At 43.4% G+C, this 17,051-nt stretch overlaps 2 protein-coding genes across 3 annotated transcripts; one reads left to right on the forward strand and one right to left on the reverse strand.

Annotated features, from left to right (window-relative positions):
* Positions 1-12,062: 12,062 nt before the first annotated feature.
* Positions 12,063-14,217, forward strand: LOC106576431 (malonyl-CoA-acyl carrier protein transacylase, mitochondrial; the record flags this gene model as incomplete). Its single annotated transcript, XM_045699991.1, has 5 exons — positions 12,063-12,482; positions 12,704-12,791; positions 12,886-13,034; positions 13,252-13,389; positions 13,687-14,217. Coding segments are annotated over 5 exons (1,068 nt in total), but the record flags the coding sequence as incomplete, so codon positions are not given.
* A 5-nt stretch (positions 14,218-14,222) lies between these two features.
* Positions 14,223-17,036, reverse strand: LOC106576375 (uncharacterized). 2 transcript variants are annotated; one of them, XM_014153515.2, is made up of 7 exons: positions 16,948-16,995; positions 16,826-16,854; positions 16,140-16,174; positions 15,578-15,680; positions 15,063-15,221; positions 14,820-14,925; positions 14,223-14,694 (listed from the first exon to the last, which is right to left on the reverse strand). In XM_014153515.2, exons 4-7 carry the CDS (start codon positions 15,670-15,672, stop codon positions 14,587-14,589), a joined length of 468 nt encoding a protein of 155 aa, XP_014008990.1. In that variant the 5' UTR covers positions 15,673-15,680; positions 16,140-16,174; positions 16,826-16,854; positions 16,948-16,995; the 3' UTR covers positions 14,223-14,586. The 2 variants fall into 2 exon arrangements, with proteins under 2 accessions (XP_014008990.1, XP_014008989.1); XM_014153514.2 differs by lacking the exon at positions 16,140-16,174 and having other exon boundaries at positions 16,948-17,036.
* Between the last annotated feature and the right edge of the window lie 15 nt (positions 17,037-17,051).

The raw sequence follows: 17,051 nt of genomic DNA on the forward strand, positions 1-17,051 counted from the left end.
TGTACATATGTCACATATAGTATCACACATCATACAGAATATCGAGTGGTTGATGTTTTTTCGATACCGAGGTAAAGACAGTCTCAAGTTGGATATTCGCGCTTTCAAACCTCAATAGCTTTCAAACCACCTGTGCCACAGACTCCAAATAAGTGTCATTATGTTGGAAAAATTGCGCACAACATTGCACAGGTCTTATTTTCACAATTTGGACATTAATTAGCTTTCCAAAGCAAATAAACATGTGGAAATGTGAGCAGCATTTTGTATTCCTCATTGAATTAGTTAGGGAGCTTAAACAAAGTACACTTTTTTTTTACATATGAATTTCAATAGCTCATTGGTCATATGACCTACTGGACTCAAACAAGGTCCAGAATGTCCACTGACTACCCTTCTATATTGCACACCCTTTAGTTTGTCCATTTTCATCTCAAGATTTTACATTAATTTTTCAAAATGTCAAATTTCAATAGCTCCTTTTTCAAAATGTACAATTTCAATTGCTCCTTGATCATGTGACCTACTGACTTCAAACAAGGTTCAGAATGTCCATTGACTACCCTTCTATATTGCACACCCTTTAGTTTGTCCATTTTCATCTCACAAGATTTTACATGAATTTTTCAAAATGTAAAATTTCAATAGCTCCTTGGTCATGTGACCTAGGGACTTCAAACAAGGTTCAGAATGTCCACTGACTATACCTTCATATCGCACACTCTGTTTGTCTACTTTCATATCATGCTATTAGATTTAAATCTGTAAGCTTTGCAGTTCTTCATTTGACATGGGTGTTAAAAAATGTTTGGGAAGTTAACAAATGTTCCAGCCTCGTAATAACTATCTTTCACATGGACACTGAAAAGATCCGCAAATGGCTGTATGTGGTATGGATCAAGGACAGGAGAGGTGTTCAAACAGAGGTGCTTAAAGGAAGGAGCACAGGTAGGCCTCATGAAAACAATGTTTCATATGCTCTTTTTAGTCACATTAATAGGCAGTGATTTGTCAGTCAGAGTGAGCTTGATAAGGTGAAAGAATCCTTTCATAGCGTCACTTTCATATACTGTACATTAAGACAAATCCTTCTACGTTGAGTTTTAGAACGTAGTTTCCATAATCTGATAATGACTTGATATTTGAGTGCGTTCACAACAAGCCACCTGCAGACAACTTACAAAATAGTACATTTGAGGGTTTGTTTTTCTGATGAAAATAGTTATTTGATGTATGGCCTACTATTTCTAACTGGAAAAATACATTCCTACGTCTTTTGTGAGTAAAATCCTTTTTCCAAAATTGATTTAGGTACATTTTTGTGAAGAGGTATGAGGGTTATGATATGGGTCATTTAATAGTAAAATAATTTAAGGGATCAATACATTTCTATATTGCTTCCCCAGTATCTGCATGAACCATCAGGCCAAGTGTTTTTGGTTGACCCTGCTGGACAGAAAGAGAAGGAGGAATCGGAACACGCTGCATTCAAATTCAGGTCTTAGTTATTCCATTGTACTGGATCTAATACACATTAGCATTTTATATACATTCATAAGTGTAATACTGTTTTATGACATACTGTGAAAAACTCTCTTGGCTGCTGGTTCTGTCACTTTCAGACATGTGCAGAGCAGACTAAAAGGGGAAGGGTAGCTCTTGACTTGAACCACAGGTGTTCTCTGTAAAGAGAGAGTAATCCAAAAGGCACAGACACACCCCTTGACTTTCAATTGGCACCATTGACCTGTATGTATTCTCTCCTTATTGGCTCTGGTCCACAGTCTGGCAGTCTTACTAAAGTGCCAGAGGTATGAGGAGAGACATCCTCCTTTGTATTTATGCAAACAAATATTTCCTAACACTTTGGATCCTATTCCTGGACAGTTAGAAGACACAATGCATCAATGCAACAAACAAAAAAATACTAATTACTGTCCATGAGTAACCTCAACTCTGTGGGTCTGTGGGCCAATAAAGTGCCAACTCAATTCTACCAGTGACGAGTCTCTCATGCCCCTATGAACGGGGACACAGGGCAATAGCTTTTAATCTAAACCAGCCCTTTTTTACTGGAGTACACTAACCCCTAATTGGGGCTCTTTTCTTGACACATAGTAGCAGTTTACCAGATAGGAAGTCAAGAAGATCAAAAAGTAGATTGTTGTAAGGGTGCTGGCCACATTGTCATATCCATTCTGGATTCTGAGTGGTAAAATCATAGCTGAAAAATGCCTCTATGTTTGTGTACACATCTTCCCCCAAGAAAGAACTGCCAAAGGGGGTGGAGTTGCAACAGTTCGAGCTTCTACTTTTAAAAATCCACCTTTCCAGAAATAAGTCTCTCACTGTTGCCGCTTGTTACAGACCCCCCTCAGCCCCCAACTGCGCCCTGGACACCATATGTGAATTAATTGCCACCCATTTATCTTCAGAGTTTGTACTGTTAGGTGACCTAAACTGGGATATGCTTAACACCCCGGCCGTTGTACAATCTAAGCTAGATGCCCTCAATCTCACCCAAATTATCATGGAACCTACCAGGTACAACCCCAAATCCGTAAACTTGGGCACCCTCATAGATATCATCCTGACCAACCTGTCCTCTAAATACACCTCTGCTGTCTTCAACCAGGATCTCAGCGATCACTGCCTCATTGCCTGCGTCCGTAATGGGTCCGCAGTCAAACTACCACCCCTCATCACAGTCAAACACTCCCTAAAACACTTCAGCGAGCAGGCCTTTCTAATCAACCTGGCCGGGTATCCTGGAAAGATATTGACCTCATTCCGTCAGTAGAGGATGTCTGGTTATTTTTTTAAAGTGCTTTCCTCACCATCTTAAATAAACATACCCCATTCAAAAAATGTAGAACCAGGAACAGATATAGCCCTTGGTTCTCTCCAGACCTGACTGCCCTTGACCAGCACAAAAACATCCTGTGGCGTACTGCATTAGCATAGAATAGCCCCCGCGATATGCAACTTTTCAGGGAAATTAGGAACTTATCGGCAGACTCAACAGCATTGGTTTCTCAAATGACTGCCTCGCCTGGTTCACCAACTACTTCTCTGATAGAGTTCAGTGCGTCAAATCGGAGAGCCTGTTGTCTGGACCTCTGGCCGTCTCTATGGGGGTGCCACAGGGTTCAATTCTTGGGTCGACTCTTTTCTCTGTATACATCAATGATGTCGTTCTTGCGGCGGGTGATTCTCTGATCCACTTCTACGCAGATGACACCATTCTGTATACTTCTGGCCCTTCTTTGGACACTGTTAACTAACCATACAACTCTCCTTCCGTGGCCTCCAACTGCTCTTAAATGCAAGTAAAACTAAAAGCATGCTCTTCAACCGATCACTGCCCGCACCTGCCTGCCCGACTAGCATCACTACTCTGGACGGTTCTGACTTAGAATATGTGGACAACTACAAATACCTAGGTGTCTGGTTAGACTGTAAACTCTCCTTCCAGACTCATATTAAGCATCTCCAATCCAAAATTAAATCTAGAATCGGCTTCCTATTTCGCAACAAAGCATCCTTCACTCATGCTGCCAAACATACCCTCGTAAAACTGACTATCCTACCGATCCTTGACTTCGGTGATGTCATTTACAAAATAGCCTCCAACACTCTACTCAGCAAATTGGAAGCAGTCTATCACAGTGCCATCCGTTTTGTCACCAAAGCCCCATATACTACCCACCACTGCGACCTGTATGCTCTCGTTGGCTGGCCCTCACTTCATATTCGCCGCCAAACCCACTGGCTCCAGGTCATCTATAAGTCCTTGCTAGGTAAAGCCCCGCCTTATCTCAGCTTAGGTCACCATAGCAGCACCCACCCGTAGCACGCGCTCCAGCAGGTATACAGTGAGGGAAAAAAAGTATTTGATCCCCTGCTGATTTTGTACGTTTGCCCATTGACAAAGAAATCAAATCAAATCAAATTTATTTATATAGCCCTTCGTACATCAGCTGATATCTCAAAGTGCTGTACAGAAACCCAGCCTAAAACCCCAAACAGCAAGCAATGCATGTGAAAGAAGCACAGTGGCTAGGAAAAACTCCCTAGGAAAAACTCCCTAGAAAGGCAAAAACCTAGGAAGAAACCTAGAGAGGAACCAGGCTATGAGGGGTGGCCAGTCCTCTTCCGGCTGTGCCGGGTGGATATTATAACAGAACATGGTCAAGATGTTAAAATGTTCATAAATGACCAGCATGGTCAAATAATAATAATCATAGTAGTTGTCGAGGGTGCAACAAGCACGTCCGGTGAACAGGTCAGGGTTCCATAGCTGAGGGCAGAACAGTTGAAACTGGAGCAGCAGCACGGCCAGGTGGACTAGGGACAGTCTATAATTTTAATGGTAGGTTTATTTGAACAGTGAAAGACAGAATTAACAACAAAAAAATCCAGAAAAACATATGTCAAAAATGTTATAAATTGATTTGCATTTTAATGAGGGAAATAAGTATTTGATCCCCTCTCAATCAGAGAGATTTCTGGCTCCCAGGTGTCTTTTATACAGGTAACGAGCTGAGATTGGGAGCACAGTCTTAAAGGGAGTGCTCCTAATCTCAGCTTGTTACCTGTATAAAAGACACCTGTCCACAGAAGCAATCATTCAATCAATCAGATTCCAAACTCTCCACCATGGCCAAGACCAAAGAGCTCTCCAAGGATGTCAGGGACAAGATTGTAGACCTACACAAGGCTGGAATGGGCTACAAGACCATCGCCAAGCAGCTTGGTGAGAAGGTGACAACAGTTGGTGCGATTATTCGCAAATGGAAGAAACACAAAAGAACTGTCAATCTCCCTCGGCCTGGGGCTCCATGCAAGATCTCACTTCGTGGAGTTGCAATGATCATGAGAACGGTGAGGAATCAGCCCAGAACTACACGGGAGGATCTTGTCAATGATCTCAAGGCAGCTGGGACCATAGTCACCAAGAAAACAATTGGTAACACACTACGCCGTGAAGGACTGAAATCCTGCAGCGCCCGCAAGGTCCCCTGCTCAAGAAAGCACATATACATGCCCGTCTGAAGTTTGCCAATGAACATCTGAATGATTCAGAGGACAACTGGATGAAAGTGTTGTGGTCAGATGAGACCAAAATGGAGCTCTTTGGCATCAACTCAACTCGCCTTGTTTGGAGGAGGAGGAATGCTGCCTATGACCCCACTGTGGCTCAGTTGGTAGAGCATGGTGTTTGCAACGCCAGCATGGTGTGTGCAACGCCAGGGCTGTGGGTTCGATTCCCACAGGGGGCCAGTACAAAAAAAAATGCATGAAATGAAAATTATGCATTCACTACTGTAAGTCGCTCTGGATAAGAGCGTCTGCTAAATGACTAAAATGTAAATGTAACACCATCCCCACCGTTAAACATGGAGGTGGAAACATTATGCTTTGGGGGTGTTTTTCTGCTAAGGGGACAGGACAACTTCACCGCATAAAAAGGGACGATGGACGGGGCCATGTACCGTCAAATCTTGGATGAGAACCTCCTTCCCTCAGCCAGGGCATTGAAAATGGGTCGTGGATGGGTATTCCAGCATGACAATGACCCAAAACACATGGCCAAGTCAACAAAGGAGTGGCTCAAGAAGAAGCACATTAAGGTCCTGGAGTGGCCTAGCCAGTCTCCAGACCTTAATGCCATAGAAAATCTGTGGAGGGAGCTGAAGGTTCGAGTTGCCAAACGTCAGCCTCGAAACCTTAATGACTTGGATAAGATCTGCAAAGAGGAGTGGGACAAAATCCCTCCTGAGATGTGTGCAAACCTGGTGGCCAACTACAAGAAACATCTGACCTCTGTGATTGCCAACACGGGTTTTGCCACCAAGTACTAAGTCATGTTTTGCAGAGGGGTCAAATACTTATTTCCCTCATTAAAATGCAAATCATTTTATAACATTTTTGACATATGTTTTTCTGGATTTTGTTGTTATTCTGTCTCTAACTGTTGAAATAAACCTACCATTAAAATTATAGACTGATCATTTCCTTGTCAGTGGGCAAACGTACAAAATCAGCAGGGGATCAAATACTTTTTTCCCTCACTGTATTTCACTGGTCACCCCCAAAGCCAATTCCTCCTTTGGCCGCCTTTCCTTCCAGTTCTCTGCTGCCAATGACTGGAACGTATTGCAAAAATTACTGAAGCTGGAGATTCATATCTCCCTCACTATCTTTAAGCATCAGCTATCATAGCAGCTTACAGATCATTGCACCTGTACATAGCCCATCTGTAAATAACCCATCCAACTACCTCATCCCCATATTGTTATTTATTTTATTTATATATATATATATAGTATCTATACTTGCACATTCATCTTCTGCACATCTATCACTCTAGTGTTTAATTGCTAAATTGTAATTATTTCGCCGCTATGGCCTATTTATTTCCTTACCTCTCTTATCTTACCTCATTTGCAAACACTGTATATAGACTTTTTCTATTGTGTTATTGACTGTGTAACGGTTGTCTTCTGTAGAAATGGACCAAGGCGCAGCAGGTACGTGAATACTCATCTTTAATTAAAATAAAGGAGTAAAGCATCCACTTAACAATTCAAACAAAGTAACAACAGCTACAGTTCTGCAGGCTAGAAACGCAGTGCAAAAAACAACCACCCACAACCCCAAAGAAAAACACACACACCTATATAGGACTTCCAATCAAAGGCAACTATACACACCTGCCTTCAATTGGAAGTCCCAATCATCCACCCAACATTTAACCAACACAAACATGCCACGTCCTGACCCCAAAACTAAAACACTAGCTCCATCTGCTGGTCAGGACGTGACAGTACCCCCCCTCAAGGTGCAGACCCCGGAATGCACCTACCAACAAAAAAAAACAACACAAAACCCATAAACAATAACCCTAAAACAATAAGGGAGGGAAGGGAGGGTGGCTGCCGTCACCGACGGCACTGTGCTACACCCTCCCTCCCCAACCCACCTATCCTGGAGGTGGCTCAGGTGCAGGGCGTGGACCTTGCTCCACCGTCGGCGTAGCCCACTTCGGTGGCGCTGCTAACTGCGCCGGGCAGACAGGCCACTTGGGCTGACCCTGGCAGACGGACCACTCGTGCTGGGCCGGAGGACAGGAGGGCCCCTCGGGCTGGGCCGGGGGACAGGAGGGCCCCTCGGGCTAGGCCGGAGGGCAGGAGGGCCCCTCGGGCTGGGCCGGAGGGCAGGCGGGCACAACAGGGCAGTCCGGCCCCTCTGGCAGAACAGGGCAGTCCGGCCCCTCTGGCAGAACAGGGCAGTCCGGCCACTCTGGCAGAACAGGGCAGTCCGGCCACTCTGGCAGAACAGGGCAGTCCGGCCACTCTGGCAGAACAGGGCAGTCCGGCCACTCCGGCAGAACAGGGCAGTCCGGCCACTCCGGCAGAACAGGGCAGTCCGGCCACTCCGGCAGAACAGGGCAGTCCGGCCACTCCGGCAGAACAGGGCAGTCCGGCCACTCCGGCAGAACAGGGCAGTCCGGCCACTCCGGCAGAACAGGGCAGTCCGGCCACTCCGGCAGAACAGGGCAGTCCGGCCACTCCGGCAGTTCAGGGCAGTCCGACCTCTCTGGCGACTGTTGACTGGCGGGCAGCTCTGACGACTGTTGACTGACGGGCAGCTCTGACGACTGTTGACTGGCGGGCAGCTCTGACGACTGTTGTCTGGCGGGCAGCTCTGACGACTGTTGTCTGGCGGGCAGCTCTGACGACTGTTGTCTGGCGGGCAGCGCTGGTGATGGTTGACTGGCCGGCAGCACTGACGACTGTTGACTGGCGGGCAGCTCTGGTGACTGTTGACTGGCGAAGCTGGGTTGACACACTAGACTCCTGATGCGTGGGGCTGGTATAGGACGTGCCAGCCTGGAGACACGCACCTCCATGCTAGTGCGTCTGGCGGGAAACACCGGACCGAAAGGGCGCGCTGGCGGTCTTGATTGTAGGGTTGGCATCCCCCCTTCCGGCTCGATGCTCACCTTGCCCTGGCACCTGCGGGGCGCTGGTACTGGGCGAACTGGGCTGTGCGTCCGTATAGGCGAGATGGTGCATACCTCAGCGTAACATGGCGCCCTCCACCTCGTACGCACCTCCCTGTAGTCACGGGTAGCTGGCTTACTGCTCCTCCCTGGCCTGGCCAAGCTACCCGTGTGCCCCCCCAAAAAATCTTGGGGCTGCCTCTCGGGTTTCCTAGCCAACCGTGTTCCAGCGTAACGTTCCCGATGGTTCCTCTGTCCAGCTGCCTCCACTCTCCTGAGTGCCTCCACCTGTTCCCATGGGAGGCGATCCCTTCCGGCCAGGATCTCTTCCCAGGTGTAGGCTCCCTTGCCGTCCAGGACGTCCTCCCATGTCCATTGTTCCCTTTTTCTCTCCTGTGGCTTCCTCCTCTTCTGCTGCTTGGTCCTTTGGTGGGTGGTTCTGTAACGGTTGTCTTCTGTAGAAATGGACCAAGGCGCAGCAGGTACGTGAATACTCATCTTTAATTAAAATAAAGGAGTAAAGCATCCACTTAACAATTCAAACAAAGTAACAACAGCTACAGTTCTGCAGGCTAGAAACGCAGTGCAAAAAACAACCACCCACAACCCCAAAGAAAAACACACACACCTATATAGGACTTCCAATCAAAGGCAACTATACACACCTGCCTTCAATTGGAAGTCCCAATCATCCACCCAACATTTAACCAACACAAACATGCCACGTCCTGACCCCAAAACTAAAACACTAGCTCCATCTGCTGGTCAGGACGTGACAGACTGTATGTTTGTTTATTCCATGTGTAACTCTGTGTTGTTGTTTGTGTCACATTGCTTTGCTTTTTCTTGGCCAGATCGCAGTTGTAAATGAGAACTTGTTCTCAACTGGCTTAGTTGGTTGAATAAAGGTGAAATAAAAAATAAAATACAGTTAAATATTCTGTATGGGAATGTCTTATGTCCGTCCTACATGTAGTGTTGGCACATGGAATATTCCTCAACTGCATATATCATAAATTGCTTTTGCAAATAGAAGTATTATGTTCAACAATGAGATTTTCAGATATTATTTTGACAAACACACTTTGGTGCTTACAATTCATTCTCTATTGTCATAGATTTGGTGGGCACTGTCATCTGTGATCTTTGTGATATGACTTTCTTTAAGCACGTACTGATGAAACTGTCACTTAATATTTTTTTCTTAAAGTCCACAAACGCTCTACATTTATTCACTCTGTGACCGGGTTGTATCCTACATGCTACTTTTATTATTCTCCTGTAAATGGTTCAGTGCCTATAATTTAGGCTGTGTGTAGAATGGGGTATAAAGGAAATGACCTCTACTACTAAATTACTACTAGATTATAGTGATAAGGAAAACAGCATACAAATTTGGCTTGTGTATTCATTTGCCTATAACTAATCAGAATTCCATTGTGTTTACATAAAAAAGAGAATTTTTCAAAATGAGAAGATCCTGCCATGGAAAAGACGACTGGGTGGACATAAAGTGGAAAAGGAGGGGAAATAACTCACACCATGCAGCAGGACACCTTCAGCTGTGGGGTCTTTGTAATGCAGGTTTGATAGTTATATTTTCAATAATGAATGGTTAGCTGTTATGTGACAATTAGGTCAAAAACTCTATTTTATTTTTTGGTGTAGATGGCAAAGGAAGTTGCACAGAACTTCCCCAACATCCCCTCCCAAATTGATATGGAACCTTCAAAAACACATGGAGCAACTGCGAAAAGAAATGGCTGAGGACATACAAAAAATGTCTGGTATGTAATGACATTCAATTCAAAGTAAATGTAAATTCTTTATTTTTATGTAGTCGTGTCGGACAACCATATGTTCAGTTCATGCCTATGATTTCAGAGTTCCACTGATAAAAAACCTGGATGTGGCCCAAAGACTGACTGGGTTAGTAACTTTATTTAACATGTTTATAATCTTTATAATCTTTTGACAACAGTGGCGGCATGTAAGACAATTTATTATATAACACAATGGATGGCTAATTTGTCATACTGCATTGATATTTGTTATTATTTCTAACATGTTACGCTTTGTTTTGTTTTAGATGTAATGTTTTGCATGCCAATGGTGGTTCCATGTGCTATAACTAGGAATGAAGACAAAAGAGTTCAACAGAGTAAATAACACAAACTGGAAGTGCTGTCTTTGTTGTTCAAAAATGTATGCTATAGCCCATCCACACTGAAGAGGCTCTGACATGTACATCAACCAGGGATAAAGAGAAAGTTAACACTGTGAAATGTTTCAAACTTATTTGAAGTTAAGTGTCTGTTGACATGTTGGAAAAGATTAAAGGTCTACAATTTCTGTTTAATTTGTCAATATTCAATTTTTATTCATTGATTTACTGGCCACCATTACTGTGGTTACATGTTCAGTATATGTATTGACCAGCAAACCCACTGCAGCCTACCTCACTACCTCACTCTCCATCCCTGCTTTGGACAATTAATAGCATGACTCTCGTACTTTACCCTTTTCCTTTATGGTTGATATTAATGATGAAAGGAGATATTATCTGTCTCTCTCCTATTGTGTACCGCTGTGAAATACTGTGGAAAATAAAAAACAGGGAAAATAAGTACTTAGAACTACCAATTATTTTAGATAAATATTAAAGAAAAGGGTAAACACAACACTGGACTGAACCCCCTAATTGTCAAACTAATATTAATATACAACAATATAGAAGACACATAACTAGAGGTTATGCAATATGGGTGTATATCCACTGCACGCTTCTTAGGTGTGTAATTGACATGACCAAGGAGCTATTGAAATGTAAAACTTTGAAAAATGTACATTACACCGTGTGATTTTACAGTACACAAACAAGAGCGTGCAATATAGAAGGGTACATTCTGCACCATGTTTGAAGTCACTAGGTCACATGACCAAGGAGCCATTGAAATTTTACATTTTGAAAAATTAATGTAAAATCATGTGAGATGAAAATGGACAAACTAAAGGGTGTGCAATGTGTAGGCCCACTGAGTAGACATTCTCAACCTTGTTTGAAGTCCCTAGGTTACATGACCAAGGAGCTATTGAAATTATACATTTTGAAAAATTAATGTAAAATCTTGTGAGATGAAAATGGACAAACTAAAGGGTGTGCAATATAGAAGGGTAGTCAGTGGACATTCTGAACCTTGTATGAAGTCACTAAGTGACATGACCAAGGAGCTATTGAAATTTGACATTTTGAAAAATTCATGTACAATCTTATGAGATGAAAATGGACAAACTAAAGGGTGTGCAATATAGAAGAGCAGTCAGTGGACATTCTGAACCTTGTTTGAGTCCAGTAGGTCATATGACCAATGAGCTATTGAAATTCAAAAATGTAAATAAATAATTTAAAATAGTGCGAGATGTAAATTGACAAAAAATAAATGTGTGCAATGTGTGTCTATGCCATCGGGTTAGCTAGAACAAGTTTTGAAAGTTGTAGGAGTAATGGTTAAATAGCTATTGAAATTTGAAAAACTTGATTTGTCACTATGTTGACGGTCCCTAACTGCTGTTGGTGGACGTAAGGAAAACTACAGGCGAATAGCCAACCTGTAACTGTCTTTACCTCGGTTTTTTCGATAGCCTACAAAGTTGAACATATTTGTTTGTGTAGGTAAATAGGTCTACAAAGCAACGGAGAAAATATTCAAACAATCACTTGTAATATTTCTAACTAAAGATTGCTATTTCTATGAGTATTTTTGACGTCTTGTGATGTTTTTGTGTGATTTCTTGTGAATCTGCAATCTGAACGTCGTTCTACGTCAATTGAACGCGATTTTTCTCTGCAAAACAATTTGGCTGCGCCCGGCGCCAAATGATAGTCTCACGGAGTGTATAATATGAGTTCCGTGAACTTTATATACCTACGAACCGCTTCGGTGGACACCAAATTTAGAGATTGCATGTGGCAATACTATTAACATTAATGTCGTCGTCCTGCGAAAAGGTTTATCAGTCAACATGAGAGGCGCTACTCTCCTCAACATGATGAGGATATCCTTCAATAACGGAGCTTAGGTCATTTCCCTTCTTGTGCAGGAAAGTGTCAAACAACCCCCATCAGCATGGCTCACAGAACGGGACACAAGCATCACCCGAGACCAAAGACCAACTCCTGGAGAATGAGCCCACGGAGGAAGAGCAACGGAGACTCAAAAAGAAACCGAGCGAGTGTTCTGTGCTGCTCTTCCCCGGGCAGGGGAGTCAGTTCGTGGGTATGGGTCGCGGGCTTCTGAAATACAGAAACGTTAAGGACATGTTTGGCGTCGCGCAGAAGATACTGGGCTACGACTTGCTGTCTCTGTGCCTAGATGGACCAGAGGAGGAATTGATGAAGACAGTCCACTGTCAGCCCGCAGTGTTTGTCACATCACTGGCAGCTGTGGAGAGGCTGAACCACGAAAATCCAGCGGTAAGCCACATAGTAGTTGCCATGTCTGTAGCCGCTTATGCGCCGATGCTGTGTGAGTTGCATGTTATTTAAATAGTTACAAGTGTGCATTTAATGGCAAAGTATACATTAAATATATGTTTAACTATACAGCCTAAGACACCCTGATGTTTTATACCAATAATATTATTGTATTTCTCTACAAACATCTTGTCATCATATGCGACCTCATCCATCTCAAGGCCATTGAGAATTGTGTGGCTGCTGCAGGATTTAGTGTGGGAGAGTTTGCAGCCCTGGTGTTTTCTGGTGCCATGGATTTCGCAGAAGGTGAGCCTCAATAGTCAATGCTGTGCTATACTTAATTATGAACGGACGGTAAACAATTCTAAGTCGCCATAGTTTTGTCTCTTTCATCCTACAGCGCTGTATGTGGTGAAGGTGCGAGCAGAGGCCATGCAGAAAGCGTCAGAGCTGATCCCCAGCGGCATGCTGTCGGTAATGGGACGGCCCCAGGCTAAGTACAAACATGCCTGTTTGCAGGACGGGAGAGTCATCGCCGGCCACAAAGAGGTAGTGGATGGATGGGGAGCCATTATTCTTTTAAGTTGGGTCACTCTCTTGGGCCACAACATCCTGGCTTTACGTACCTCACATTTATTTGAGATCAGAGTCAAGCAGGCCATAGGCCTACTTCTCAGATATACCTAAATGGGTTCGAGGAAGGGGCTAGGGGTGGAATTGACATTGGGAATGAGTCAGACACTTCCTCCTGTCCTCCCTCCCTCAGGCACTGGACTTCCTACAACAGAAATCGAGGAAACTTCACTTCCTGCGTGCGCGGCCGCTCCCGGTGAGTGTGGCCTTCCACACGGCGCTGATGGAGTCTGCCACCGAGCCCCTGAGAGACGTCCTCAGACAGGTGGAGGTACGGAACTTCATCAATCAGTCAATAAAATACTTTCAATTTCCAGTTGGTCAATGTACTGTGCAGCCAGGACATTACAATATACAGCATACATCAAGTATAGAATATCTCCAGTCGTGTTGGTTGAAGTATGGTGGAGTTTACAAGATTTTATTCCTAACATGGGCCACAGACAGATTGTCAATTGTATAAGTCTGGTTAAAAACATTTACAGTTTCCCTCCATAAATGCCAAAATAAATTTAAAGGAGTGGAAAAATCCTTTACCAAAGCCGTCTCTCTACCCATCCCAACTTAGGTACGTCGGCCCGAGATCAACGTGTACTCCAACGTGGACGCCAAGCGCTACATGCACGAGGGCCACGTGCGCAGGCAGCTGGCCAAGCAGCTGGTGTCGCCAGTGAAGTGGGAGCAGACCCTCCACGAGGTGTTCGAGAGGACCCAGGGTCAGAGCTTCCCCCACACCTACGAGGTGGGCCCCGGGAAGCAGCTGGGGGTAACGCTGCAGAAGTGCAACATGAAGGCCTACAAGAGCTACACACACGTGGATGTCACCACCCACGATGACTGAGATGATTATGGTCTGAGGAGTAAGACAGGACTCATGGATTTGTGAAGAGACTCGTATCAATACAGTACAGTCTACATACTGTACAGTATACACCCATTGACAATCACCCAAAATGAGTAAAACAGTACTAAAGACATTGACACACATACATTACCTACAGTATACTTCCTTCAAAGTGACAGAAATGACTCTGTCCATATGAACTCATTCAAGTGAGCTTCCACCAATTAATAAATACCTGGTATTTATGAGAGTCAAGTCAGTTTGGTTTTTCTCAAGTTTAATTTTTTCTCAAGTCATAAAAAAAATCATTTTCCAGCATCCATTTAATGGTGTAATAAGCTACATAAGATAGTTGTGGCAATTAAATGTCTAACCAGTAACAGGCTCAATCTTCATAGAAAAGACTGCAGACCAGCAACAGTCTTTAAAACATGCATTAGTTGATAAGACTATAAAAACCGTGATCCAGCACAATCAATTCAATAACACACACGGTATTTCTTTTTTTCTTAAAATCTATAGTAAAAAGTGTTTAAAAATCTCACTCAATTAGGAAATTGTCCAACATAAAACATTGTAGCCAGAAGTCCAGCCAAGGCCCCCTCAGTGCAGCGGTTAGCCTTTCTACTCCTTCCACAATGCAGTGCAAATGGTTGCCGTGGCCACCAGTGCCACAGTGGCAAGTGTTGCTTTGGCCCAACCAGGGCAGTTGGCAGGTTGAATACTGGAAACCTGTGTAGGGGCAAGGGACAACACATGAGTAGTAGTAAGAGACTTATCCCCTACCCCCAATGCACATGAGGAGATGTGAGGGAAGTAGATACTGTAGGTATACGTAATATGCTGGTGGCTCTTACCCAAGCCTCTGCTCTCTGTGTAGCCTGCCTGTGGACAGCGGAGGCCAAACAGGCTTTGGCCACGCCGGGCAAACTCTTCACTCCCCAAAGCTGTCCTTGTATCCCCCTGATAATGAGTTACATGAAATCTTTGTTAACCATATTATTTTCATTTATTGCGTGTTAAATATTTCTTATGTGCAAAATAAGCACTGATTTACTAGTTGTTTGGCACAATACATCCTGGTATTTGAGCCCTCTCACCTGTAGATGCTTCTAGTTAGGGTGTGGGCAGGCCTTGTCACATGGAGAGTTTGTGGCGCAGGCCACTGATTAGGGAGTCTCTCTGCCCATTCACGGTCCAGTCTGTCACCAATCTCTGCCAGCTGACGACCTGTAGTCCGGGCAGCCCAGGCATGGATCCTAAAGGAGGAACGGACAGAAATGATGTTCACGACACATTAGAAATGCGTTCTTTATTCCTTGAGGTAATCAATGATTGGGTAGCAACAAAGTGTCCACTTTCAACCATTTTGCTTTCACCCATAATGTCAGATTAGTGACTACTTCAATGGAGGAAGAAATGAGGATTCAAATACCGCCTTTGAATGTCTGTTATGACATCATTATATGAGATAACATCAGCTAAATATGTGTATGTGACCAATACAATTTGATTTGATTTATGACAGAGTTTGAGTAAAATGTAACAATTTCTTATCTCGTATCGTCTGTGTAAACTGATCAAGAGGTCAGGACTGGAGTGACGTAGCCTCTACCTGAGATTCACATCAGACAGGGTGATGTTGTCCACCTCACTAGGTCCAGCCCTGAGGGAAAGGGCACGGCATCGCTCTCTTCTGTGCTCCACCATTTTGTTTTCTGATAAAGAAAAGAGTTTGCCACACGCATGTCATGAGTTTCAGTGTGTTGCACTCCTAAATTATGTGGAAGCCATGTCAGGACAACAGTTTTTTTTTGTGTGTGTTAACAGGTTATTGCACCTAGCTGTGTGTGTGACCATGGTCATAATAACTCTAACGCCCATAATTATCTACCTGTGTAAATATTGTGTCATGTGACCAGAAGTGTGTTGCCGGGGAGATTATTCAGGTCAGTGCACACAAACTTTCCTCATCCTGAAAATATGTCATCTTCAGGATTCACAGCACAGGATGGGCTCAGTGAGGTTTCAAGATACAGTGTGTACGCGCACGTGCGATACATAAATAAACAAACGTGTGTGTGACCTACATTCGTGCATGTCACGTCAGTTTACTCGGAATCTCGATGTGAAACACAAGAGAGTTTAGTGTTGAACAAACCCCTGGCTCTGCTCACCTGTCCCTAAACTGTTCTGTCCCTCTGCTCACGTGCTGTTGGAGAGTTAGTCAATGCAAATGGTGGATTTCCATTACTCAAATCAACCAAACGGATACCATCGCAAAACAATTGCTTCCTTGTTTTGTCATCTTAAAAAAATACATTCGATTTTGTAATATTACATAATGTCTTTACAAATGTGATGTCTCAAACCAATGAAAGGATGGATTTGTCATTAGTCTTGCTTTAAAATAACTGGCAAATAAAAATACAATAATGTAAAATATATGTAATAAAGATACTATGAATTATTTAACTATTAAATTAATAATAGTATTATTGCTAATAACATCATATACTCCTTAGCTCTACAGCATGCTCAAATCATAACAATTGGGGGAAATATTATTTGTGGATAGTAACGTTTGATAGGGGTTTGTCAAAACAAGGTGATGTCATCCTCTTCACCAAACAAACCTAAGGTCGATTTGAAGATCACACAAGCAAGAAAGACAGTATAATTTGCCCTATTTCAATGTAAAATATTTAAACAATGATAATGATCCTATCATTATTCAGATTTTGTCATCGAGTTTCACATCTATGGAAGAGCAGTACTGCAGTCAATATCTGTCTACACAATGTTCCTTGTCTGACAACAAAGGAACAGGTGCATTGTAGAAAAACAAAAATGTAAAACTTACCTATTTTGTAGATTAAAGTAGACGCCGCCCTGTAACGCAAATAATATGGCCAGTATAGAACAATATCCTGAATATAAAAATGTTTTGAACATTTCACAGTTGTTTAAAATGTTTCTACTTACAGCAGCGTCCTTTAATCGTGTTGTTTTCAGGTAACTGCCACAATTATCATTTCAACAGCCACGCCTATGGCAGTTACACCAGGAAGATCCTTGAGGAGTGTTTC

Source organism: Salmo salar, chromosome ssa17, assembly GCF_905237065.1.
Source record: "Salmo salar chromosome ssa17, Ssal_v3.1, whole genome shotgun sequence".
Taxonomy (NCBI): Eukaryota; Metazoa; Chordata; class Actinopteri; order Salmoniformes; family Salmonidae; genus Salmo; species Salmo salar.